A 12,095-nucleotide genomic window follows, 5' to 3' on the forward strand; every position below is an offset into this window, starting at 1 on the left:
CATAATTTGCCTTACTGATAAATAAAAGCTATGGTCACTCAATACACAATGTATATTCTGTTCTAGGCTCAATGGCAGTTATGAAGCATTAAAAGGCGGCAGTACCATAGAAGCTATGGAAGATTTCACTGGAGGAGTTTCTGAAGTTTATGAAAACAAAAAATCACCTACAAATTTTTTTGAAATTATGGATAAAGCTCTGAAAAGAGGATCAATGTTGGGTTGTTCTATTGATGTAAGTAGATTTTTAATCAATTTCTCATTTTATTATATTTCAATTTTTATTTAAAGGGAACCTGTCATGTGGATATTTGATTATAATCTAACTAATTATATACAATCATTAACAACTAAAAAGTGCCTTAGATGTATTCACTTACTGGTGTGACAGATGGTTACCTCATAATATACACACAAAGATGCCACATGCTAATGAGCTGATTTGAGTCCAGCGTGATGTAATTGAGTCCAGCGTTTTTTTAAATTTAGAGCTATAGCCACTCCACTGCCCAACTGCTGCTGATTCATATGGAAAATAACTGTCAATCAGCAGCAGGTGGGCGGGGAAAGTCAGGAGCTCATATTTTCAGGACTCATCATTATGAGCTGGAGCTTTTCAATACAAGATGTTGGCAGATTGACTGGGTCAATTAAAGAAAGTGACCCAACATTTTGCTAACAGAATCAGTCACTAATTTATGTTGCCCTTAGTTAGGACACCATAAAACTGGTGACAGATTCCCTTTAATTCTAACATCAAATAGAAAATATGGTGGTCATTTACAGTAAGGTTAAACCAATTAGCACCTCTCATTCCAAGTCCTTAAGAAATGGCAACCAGGGTGAGCATACTCCCATAAAAACACCATGGATCCTATGGATCCAATTTAACAATCCTTTAAAATGGCAAATCTGCTTAAAGAAGAACTCTTGCAAAAAAAAATATTCTCTGACCTGTTAGAAAGGTACATGATGTAATCTATAGTAAATGTAATCTTCTCACCAGTAACTGTATTTGTGAATTATCCCCTCCCTTCTGATTCTCAACTATGTCATGTGACCAACTCTCTGATCTTCAACTGACACAGGACAGGAAGTCAGTTACTAGTGATGGCCTTGCGGTTCGCCCGGTGGTCGTTTCGCGGTGAACTTTGCTCCTTTGCGGTTCACCAAATGGGCAAACATATGGCGATATCCGCCGGCGCCATATTTTTTTACATTGTGAAGAACTTTGACCCATGACACATCCATCAGGTGGTACAGGACAACCCATTGAGACGTTTCAGCACATGGACATACCTTTTAAATAAACCTGATCTGGGCGCCATTTTGCATTCAGTCTTTTGCCAGTGTAGGGAGAGGTTGCTGTGTGGAGCAGGATCAGACTGTTAGGGACAACAAACGCTATCTAATAGTGCCACAAAAGTCCTTTTAAGGACTGGTATAGGTGTACTATTGATAGGTGTGACTTACTGAGGGGTGTAATATACTTTCTAACATAGAAAGTATATTATAGTGCAATTGTATTGTGCAGCAGTTGTGCGCAGTTCTGCTGAGATACCGCATCTACACAAAGGGAAAAACGCTATTGGAACAAATAATTTCTACTGGTGTGAAATACCAGTTGCCCCCCAAAAAAATCTGATTGAAGCAGGGGTGTTATATATCAATAATATACTTTCTATATAGTGCATTTGGGTAGAGCAGCATTTGTCTGCGGTTTTGCTGTGTTACCTTAGCTACAGATAGTGACAAACGCTATTGGAACAAATCATTTCTACTGGTGTGATATATCAGTTGCCCCCCAAAAATAGTGAGAAAAAAAAAGTGGGCTACAGTAAAATTATTTTTCAGTGACCGCATAATATACCTCCAGCCACATAATCACAATTTCTTTTATGTCAGGTGAGTGCCTAACTTTTAAGGCCCATACTCCTGTGGCCTAAAATAAAAAAATTCTAGACTTCCAGCATGGCACATTTCAGATAATTTCCCTTTTAAGACGCATAAAAATGTCCCCTGATTAAGATACATATTTTTTGTTGGAATTTTTGTCATTGATCCCCCTCTAGTATGTCATTGTCCTTGTGGGACTATTTGTGCACTTCTAAGTATTTGGTGGCTGCAAATATGAGCTGAAGGTTTTTCAGGTTTGCCTGCCATTAAAGTGAATGGGGCCTGCCGCGAACTTGCGGTTCGCGAACATTTGATCGTGTTTGCGTGATTGCGTTCGCAAAACGTCCCGGCCAATGTTCGTCCATCATTATCAGTTACTTCTCTATTCATTCCTATGAAACGGACATTGAGGCTCCCATAGGAATACATAAAGAAACACGACTTCCTTTCCACACATAACGTGCTGTGTGATTTGGAAAGTCTGATTGCTGATCACATGACACAGTTGAGGATCAGAAGGGCAGAGAATAAAGTTTTTTTGCGGGAGTTCTTCTTTAACTGTAAAGGGTCACTGTACCATCATACAATTTAATTTCATTTAATAGAGAATGGTGTAACTAGCAAATGTCTTAATCACTTTATTACAAAAATATACCTGAAAAAAAAAGATGCCATGGCCATTAGAGGTCTTACTTCCACCTAAGTTGCAGTCCACTGCCTGTGTGGCAAGAGCTGTCTATAGTAACAGAGACACAAGACAGCCGTGAGCAAGTGGGGGCATGTCTTAGAGCCCTACATGCCCGCACCACTAGGCTGAAGAACAGCTTTTACCACAAAACAATCGGTCTCCTAAATGCTCAGAGATTATTGCCCCTTCCTAGGATAGAAAGTTGAAACTACCAGAGACTGAAAGTGACTGCTGCATTCATGAACCCATGATGACCTCTTGTCTGCAGTGGTGTCTGAATCAGTTTGTCTATATACTCATAAGTAGAGTTGAGCGAACACCTGGATGTTCGGGTTCGAGAAGTTCGGCCGAACTTTTCGGCACTATAAAGGCTGTAAAACAGCCCAGGAAAGGGCTAGAGGGCTGCAAAAGGCAGCAAAATGTAGTTAAATCCCCTGCAAACAAATGAACAAAAATAAAAATAAAATAAATAAAAATTAACCAAAAATAAATAAAAATTAACCAATATCAATTGGAGAGAGGTCCCATAGCAGAGAATCTGGCTTCATGTCACCCACCACTGGAACAGGCCACTGTCAGATATTTAGACCCCGGCACCCAGACAGAGGAGAGAGGTCCCATAACAGAGATTCAGGCTTCATGTCAGCAGAGAATCAGTCTTCATGTCATAGCAGAGAATCAGGCTTCACGTCAGCCAAAACTGGAACAGTCCATTGTCATATATTTAGGCCCCGGCACCCAGACAGAGGAGAGAGGTCCCATAACAGAGATTCAGTCTTCATGTCATAGCAGAGAATCATGCTTCACGTCACCCAAAACTGGAACAGTCCATTGTCAGATATTTAGGCCCTGGCACCCAGACAGAAGAGAGAGGTCCCATAACAGAGAATCAGTCTTCATGTCATAGCAGAGAATCAGGCTTCACGTCACCAAACACTGGAACAGTCCATTGTCATATATTTAGGCCCCGGCACCCAGACAGAGGAGAGAGGTCCCATAACAGAGATTCAGTCTTCATGTCATAGCAGAGAATCATGCTTCACGTCACCCAAAACTGGAACAGTCCATTGTCAGATATTTAGGCCCTGGCACCCAGACAGAAGAGAGAGGTCCCATAACAGAGAATCAGTCTTCATGTCATAGCAGAGAATCAAGGCTTCACGTCAGCCAACACTGGAACAGTCCATTGTCATATATTTAGGCCCCGGCACCCAGACAGAGGAGAGAGGTCCCATAACAGAGATTCAGTCTTCATGTCAGCAGAGAATCAGTCTTCATGTCATAGCAGAGAATCAGGCTTCACGTCAGCCAAAACTGGAACAGTCCATTGTCATATATTTAGGCCCCGGCACCCAGACAGAGGAGAGAGGTCCCTTAACAGAGATTCAGGCTTCATGTCAGCAGAGAATCAGTCTTCATGTCATAGCAGAGAATCAGGCTTCACGTCAGCCAACACTGGAACAGTCCATTGTCATATATTTAGGCCCCGGCACCCAGACAGAGGAGAGAGGTCTCATAACAGAGATTCAGGCTTCATGTCAGCAGAGAATCAGTCTTCATGTCATAGCAGAGAATCAGGCTTCACGTCAGCCAAAACTGGAACAGTCCATTGTCATATATTTAGGCCCCGGCACCCAGACAGAGGAGAGAGGTCCCATAGCAGAGATTCAGGCTTCATGTCATAGCAGAGAATCATTCTTCACGTCACCCAACACTGGAACAGTCCATTGTCAGATATTTAGGCCCCGGCACCCAGACAGAGGAGAGAGGTCCCATAACAGAGATTCAGGCTTCATGTCAGCAGAGAATCAGTCTTCATGTCATAGCAGAGAATCAGGCTTCACGTCAGTCAACACTGGAACAGTCCATTGTCATATATTTAGGCCCCGGCACCCAGACAGAGGAGAGAGGTCCCATAGCAGAGATTCAGGCTTCATGTCATAGCAGAGAATCAGGCTTCACGTCACCCAACACTGGAACAGGCCACTGTCAGATATTTTTAGGCCCCGGCACCCAGACAGAGGAGAGGTTCATTCAACTTTGGGTTGCCCCGCAATATAATGGTAAAATGAAAATAAAAATAGGATTGAATGAGGAAGTGCCCTGGAGTGCAATAATATATGGTTAAGGGGAGGTAGTTAATGTCTAATCTGCACAAGGGATGGACAGGTCCTGTGGGATCCATGCCTGGTTCATTTTTATGAACGTCAGCTTGTCCACATTGGCTGTAGACAGGCGGCTGCGTTTGTCTGTAATGACGCCCCCTGCCGGGCTGAATACACGTTCAGACAAAACGCTGGCCGCCGGACAGGCCAGCACCTCCAAGGCATAAAAGGCTAGCTCTGGCCACGTGGACAATTTGGAGACCCAGAAGTGGAATGGGGCCGAACCATCAGTCAGTACGTGGAGGGGTGTGCACACGTACTGTTCTACCATGTTAGTGAAATGTTGCCTCCTGCTAACACGTTCCGTATCAGGTGGTGGTGCAGTTAGCTGTGGCGTGTTGACAAAACTTTTCCACATCTCTGCCATGCTAACCCTGCCCTCAGAGGAGCTGGCCGTGACACAGCTGCGTTGGCGACCTCTTGCTCCTCCTCTGCCTTCGCCTTGGGCTTCCACTTGTTCCCCTGTGACATTTGGGAATGCTGTCAGTAGCGCGTCTACTAATGTGCGCTTGTACTCGCGCATCTTCCTATCACGCTCCAGTGCAGGAAGTAAGGTGGGCACATTGTCTTTGTACCGGGGATCCAGCAGGCAACCCAGTAGTCCGCACACGTTAAAATGTGGGCAACTCTGCTGTCGTTGCGCAGGCACTGCAGCATGTAGTCGCTCATGTGTGCCAGGCTGCCCAGAGGTAAGGATAAGCTGTCCTCTGTGGGAGGCGTATCGTCATCGTCCTGCGTTTCCCCCCAGCCACGCACCAGTGATGGGCCCGAGCTGCGTTGGGTGCCACCCCGCTGTGAACATGCTTCATCCTCATCCTCCTCCACCTCCTCCTCATCCTCGTCCTCCAGTAGTGGGCCCTGGCTGGCCACATTTGTACCTGGCCTCTGCTGTGGCAAAAAACCTCCCTCTGAGTCACTTCTAAGAGACTGGCCTGAAAGTGCTAAAAATGACCCCTCTTCCTCCTCCTCCTCCTCCTCCTGGGCCTCCTCCTCTTCCATCATCGCCCTAAGTGTTTTCTCAAGGAGACATAGAAGTGGTATTGTAACGCTGATAACGGCGTCATTGCCACTGGCCATGTTGGTGGAGTACTTGAAACAGCGCAACAGGGCACACAGGTCTCGCATGGAGGCCCAGTCATTGGTGGTGAAGTGGTGCTGTTCCGCAGTGCGACTGACCCGTGCGTGCTGCAGCTGAAACTCCACTATGGCCTGCTGCTGCTCGCACAGTCTGTCCACCATGTGCAAGGTGGAGTTCCACCTGGTGGGTATGTTGCATATGAGGAGGTGAGCGGGAAGGCCGAAGTTACGCTGTAGCGCAGACAGACGAGCAGCGGCAGGATGTGAACGCCGGAAGCCCGAACAGACGGCCCGCACTTTATGCAGCAGCTCTGACATGTCGGGGTAGTTGTGAATGAACTTCTGCACCACCAAATTCAGCACATGCGCCAGGCAAGGGATGTGCGTCAAACCGGCTAGTCCCAGAGCTGCAACGAGATTTCGCCCATTATCGCACACCACCAGGCCGGGCTTGAGGCTCACCGGCAGCAACCACTTGTCGGTCTGTTGTTCTATACCCCGCCACAACTCCTGTGCGGTGTGGGGCCTGTCCCCCAAACATATGAGTTTCAGAATGGCCTGCTGACATTTACCCCGGGCTGTGCTGAAGTTGGTGGTGAAGGTGTGTGGCTGACTTGGATGAGCAGGTGGAAGAAGAGGAGGATGAAGCCGAGTAGGAGGAGGAGGCAACAGGAGGCAAAGAATGTTGCCCTGCGATCCTTGGTTTAACCAGTGTGCAGTTAGGGAAATATAGCGTCCCTGGCCGTGCTTACTGGTCCACGTATCTGTGGTTAGGTGGACCTTGCCACAGATGGAGTTGCGCAGTGCACACTTGATTTTATCGGATACTTGGTTGTGCAGGGAAGGCACGGCTCTATTGGAGAAGTAGTGGCGGCTGGGAACAACATACTGTGGGACAGCAAGCGACATGAGCTGTTTGAAGCTGTCTGTGTCCACCAGCCTGAATGACAGCATTTCATACGCCAGTAGTTTAGAAATGCTGGCATTCAGGGCCAGGGATCGAGGGTAGCTAGGTGGGAATTTACGCTTTCTCTCAAATGTTTGTGAGATGGAGAGCTGAACGCTGCTGTGTGACATGGTTGAGATGTATGGTGACGGAGGTGGTGGTGTTGGTGGTACATCCCCTGTTTGCTGGGCGGCAGGTGCCAACGTTCCTCCAGTGGCGGAGGAAGAGGCCGAGGCGGCAGCAGCAGAAGAGGTAGCAGGGGGAGCCTGAGTGAGTTCCTTGTTTTTAAGGTGTTTACTCCACTGCAGTTCATGCTTTGTATGCAGGTGCCTGGTCATGCAGGTTGTGCTAAGGTTCAGAACGTTAATGCCTTGCTTCAGGCTCTGATGGCACAGCATGCAAACCACTCGGGTCTTGTCGTCAGCACATTGTTTGAAGAAGTGCCATGCCAGGGAACTCCTGGAAGCTGCCTTTGGGGTGCTCGGTCCCAGATGACGGCGGTCAGTAGCAGGCGGAGTCTCTTGGCGGCGGGTGTTCTGCTTTAGCCCACTGCTCCCTCTTTTGCTACGCTGTTGGCTCGGTCTCACCACTGCCTCTTCCTCCGAACTGTGAAAGTCAGTGGCACGACCTTCATTCCATGTGGGGTCTAGGACCTCATCGTCCCCTGCATCGTCTTCATCCCTGACCTCCTGTTCAGTCTGCACACTGCAGAAAGACGCAGCAGTTGGCACCTGTGTTTCGTCATTATCAGAGACGTGCTGAGGTGGTATTCCCATGTCCTCATCATCAGGAAACATAAGTGGTTGTGCGTCAGTGCATTCTATGTCTTCCACCGCTGGGGAAGGGCTAGGTGGATGCCCTTGGGAAACCCTGCCAGCAGAGTCTTCAAACAGCATAAGAGACTGCTGCATAACTTGAGGCTCAGACAGTTTCCCTGATATGCATGGGGGTGATGTGACAGACTGATGGGCTTGGTTTCATCTGTGCGCTTTCTGCAGAAGACTGGGTGGGAGATAATGTGAACGTGCTGGATCCACTGTCGGCCACCCAATTGACTAATGTCTGTACCTGCTCAGGCCTTACCATCCTTAGAACGGCATTGGGCCCCCCAAATATCGCTGTAAATTCTGGCGGCTACTGGGACCTGAGGTAGTTGGTTTACTACAACATGTGGCTGTGGCAGCACGGCCACGTCCTCTCCCAGCACCAGAGGGTCCACTAACACCACCACGACCATGTCCGCGTCCGCTCCCTTACTAGATGTTTTCCTCATGTATTGAATTGAAATTCAGGCCTTTTTTTACAGACACCTAACACTATCTGGCTATCTATTTAGGTACCGTATTACACTAATACAGGCACAGGTAGTAACGACAAATTTAGCTGAATATAAATTGGAGGCCTATTATTTAGGCCCTGGATGACAGGTATACGTTTACGGACAGAATTAGACTTGGAAATGCACGGTAGCGTGTGAAGTTATTGAGAATGACCCTATCCGCACCTTCAATCTAATATACCCTTTTATGGATAGATTTAAAGTAGGCCTGATACAGCAGAAACCACTGATTTAGCGAATTGCTAAGTTGGGAATTGTATTTCAACCCAGAACAAAAACTGTGCTTTGACGGACACTAAATAACTTGACCAGCCCCAGCAATAACCACAGATTTAGCTGAATATAAATTTTAGGCCTATTATTTAGGCGCTGGGTGACAGGTATAGGTTTACGGACAGAATTAGACTTGGAAATGCACGGTAGCGTGTGAAGTTATTGAGAATGACCCTATCCGCACCTTCAATCTAATATACCCTTTTATGGATAGATTTAAAGTAGGCCTGATACAGCAGAAACCACTGATTTAGGGAATTGCTAAGTTGGGAATTGTATTTCAACCCAGAACAAAAACTGTGCTTTGGCGGACACTAAATGAATTGACCAGCCTCAGCAATAAACACAGATTTAGCTGAATATAAATTTTAGGACTATTATTTAGGCGCTGGGTGACAGGTATATGTTTACGGACAGAATTAGACTTGGACATGCACGGTAGTGTGTGAAGTTATTGAGGATGACACTATCCGCACCTTCAATCTAATATACCCTTTTATGGATAGATTTAAACTTGGCCTGATACAGCAGAAACCACTGATTTAGGGAATTGCTAAGTTGGGAATTGTATTTCAACCCAGAACAAAAATATATCCTTTGCCAGACAGCAGACAGTATTACAATTGGCTGGCCACAGCTCAAACACCAGATTTAGGGTACTGCAGTTTTGGCAATTGTATTTCACCCCTCAATAAAATAGCAAGCACAGCCAAGCCCCTGATGTAGGATATAGCAAAAAAATAACCACACTATTGATGGTTAAATGGACTTGGTGGCAGCTTGTGCTGGCGCACCACAAGACACAAAATGGTCGCCGATCACCCCAGAAAGTGACTGAATAAACACTCTGGGCAGCCTAAAAACAGTGAGCAATTAAATAGCAGCAGTTCAATGATCCACAGCTGTAGATCGATCACTGAATTAAGTGTTTTTGATGAGTTAATCACTGCCTAATATCGCCCTAACAGTCGCAGCTGCAACCTCTCCCTACACTGATCAGAGCAGAGTGACGTGCGGCGCTACGTGACTCCAGATTAAATAGAGGCTGGGTCACATGCTGCACTGGCCAATCACAGCCATGCCAATAGTAGGCATGGCTGTGACGGCCTCTAGGGGCAAGTAGTATGACGCCTGTTGATTGGCTGCTTTGCAGCCTTTCAAAAAGCGCCAAGAAAGCGACGAACACCGAACCCGGACTTTTACGAAAATGTTCGGGTTCGGGTCCGTGTCACGGACACCCCAAAATTCGGTATGAACCCGAACTATACAGTTTGGGTTTGCTCATCCCTACTCATAAGCACTTCCTACTTTGCTCTTGCTATATATGCTGTGAACTGTGAAAAGTTATGCTTTCTAGTGCAATGTTTATTTATTTTTTCTAGTGTAATGCTTTAGTTTAAATGTCAGTTCTTGTTCCTCTGTCCATGGCATCTAGGATTGCTCCAAACAACATTTCATTGTATAGTACATTGTATTACATTGTATTGTACAGTGACAATAAAGGCATCTTATCTTATGTCACACCTAGCTGAGATCCTGAGCCTGGTGAAAGATCTGTGTCTACACGGCTTTTGAATATTATAGGAGCCTCCTGAGTATCTGTAATTTTGATTTTATCCCTTATCTGTTCTGTGAGCTCTGAAGCTGAAAACAAACATAATATAGTGGGAAGTACGAGAAAGGACATCACTGCACTAAATATCGGCAGATTCCACAAAAGGGAGAGCCCCCCTGTGTGTGAGAAATACATGTAGCTGCGAAGCTAAAACAGGCAATAATACCGCTAAGGAAGAAATTAGGGAAGCCCAAAAAAAGACCTGTTCCTTCACAGTTAGGATTGTACAAAGAAGCACAGCCATTATGCAAACTTTTGTTTGAAAACTCAGGTACACTTTACTAAAAAAATGTGGATATGCAGAGGGATGAGTTTGATGGCAGTTCAACCGTATTCGAGCTTTTGTTTAATCAAATTGGTTTGGAGTGAACATGTGTAGGAAAATCTGGGTCTCAAACTGGTAATTATATCAGCCTCCAGCGTAAAAGGGAGGATATCTTCCTTTCTCATCTAACTTGTCCCAATCAGGAGTTCGCAATGGACACATCCACGGAATAAGAATCAATGTGAGATACACATATCCACCAATTGCTTATATTAAATAAATTATGTGTGTGTCAAAATTCTGTACTCTTATACAGTACCCTCTACCTAAGATCTTGTAATGGTTTTGTAATAGAAGCAGAATATCTCTGTGAGTATTTGAGGATGAACTTTGTCTCAGAATCAGTTGAAGAAATTTCTAACTCCTTCCAGGAAAGCCAAAAATAAAAAATAAACACATTGGGATGATAGGGAGAGGATTGGGACTGTAGCACTTACCGCTGATAGTGAATGTACAAGGTCATAGTGCACTTACTATCAGCACTGGGCACTGCACCCCTTATCCTCTGCTTATCTTCCCGGTTTATTAAGAAGTGTGGAGATAAGGAGAGGATCAGGGCTGCAGCAGTCAGCAATTGTAGCAAGTCAGATAGGCAGGGATAGTTAGGAGGCAAGGGCTGGGGTAGGTAGAAAAGAGGCAGGCTGAGAAGCTTTCCTCTGTATGTTCCACAGTTGTCTTCAGCACCCAGTAGAATTCTAAATGGGCACTTCTTCAAAATGCTACGTTAGGGGGTTAATCAAGTATATAACAACAATTCTTAATATGCCTGTCCCTGCACAATATTCAAAACAAAGTAAAATCACAGTTACACTTTAAACTCCTCAGGACCGCCGAACGCAGGGATGCTTCTTTGCGGCGGCCCTGTTGTTCCTCCTGGACGCGCCGTCGCGTCGTCTCGTGAGACACGAGATTTCGGTCAGAGCCGCGATGAGTTAAAGGACAGTTTCGTCATCAGCCTGCCAGCCAATGATCGTTGCTGGCAGGCTGATGATTTTAAAAAAATCAAATCAGAAGCCATCTAACGCATTATATTTATAAATATAATGTGTTAAATGGCTTCTCTGCTCCTCTGCTGGTCCTTTTCGTCGGTTGGTTCCAGCAGAGGAGCAGACATCACAGTGAGTACACACCAACAGTACACTTAGCCCCAGATCACCCCCCATCACCCCAATTAACCCCTTGATCACCCCTTGATCGGCCCTGTCAATCGCCTAGTGAAAGGGAAAAAAGTGATCAGTGTAAACTGACATTTTTTTTTCACTGGTATTGACTGATAGTTTTAGGATAGTTTAGGCCCCTTGGTTAGGTAGTTAGTGATCGTTTAGCGCCCAGCCCACCACACCGCAGTCACTGATTCGCTGATTAGCGTATCGCTAATCAGCATTTGTACTGTTATAGTATCTGTAAGTGATCAGAACTTATCACAGTCAGATCTATAATAGTATTAGTGTCACCTTAGCTCGCCCTCCACCCAAAATGCAATGTTTGCCCGATTAGGCCTCATCGGTCACCCACGCCCGCCCCGCCGCAGTGACAAAAAAATTATTGTTTTTTGATCACTGCACAATCACTTTACAAGCGCTGCAGCGATAAAAAGATATCAGTTTTGATATTTTTTATCAATCGCAGCGGCCTCCAGTACTTCGCTAGCCTCCCATTTGTAAGACAGGCTTGCTTTTTTATTGGATAGTCTCAGGGAATACCCCCTAAATTTTGTAGTCCAAATGGCAAATAAGGGGTATTCTTCTGAAGAGGCCTACAAGCTTCTGAC

At 45.7% G+C, this 12,095-nt stretch overlaps 1 protein-coding gene across 1 annotated transcript in view; it reads left to right on the forward strand.

Annotated features, from left to right (window-relative positions):
* The window catches only part of CAPN9 (calpain 9), a 274,900-nt gene that overhangs the window by 129,603 nt on the left and 133,202 nt on the right, over positions 1-12,095 (forward strand). The window contains exon 5 of the mRNA XM_044285648.1: positions 67-235. Within this exon, the coding sequence (XP_044141583.1) occupies positions 67-235 (169 nt within the window). The remainder of the gene's footprint in view (positions 1-66; positions 236-12,095) is intronic.

This window comes from Bufo gargarizans, chromosome 3 (genome assembly GCF_014858855.1).
Source record: "Bufo gargarizans isolate SCDJY-AF-19 chromosome 3, ASM1485885v1, whole genome shotgun sequence".
Taxonomy (NCBI): Eukaryota; Metazoa; Chordata; class Amphibia; order Anura; family Bufonidae; genus Bufo; species Bufo gargarizans.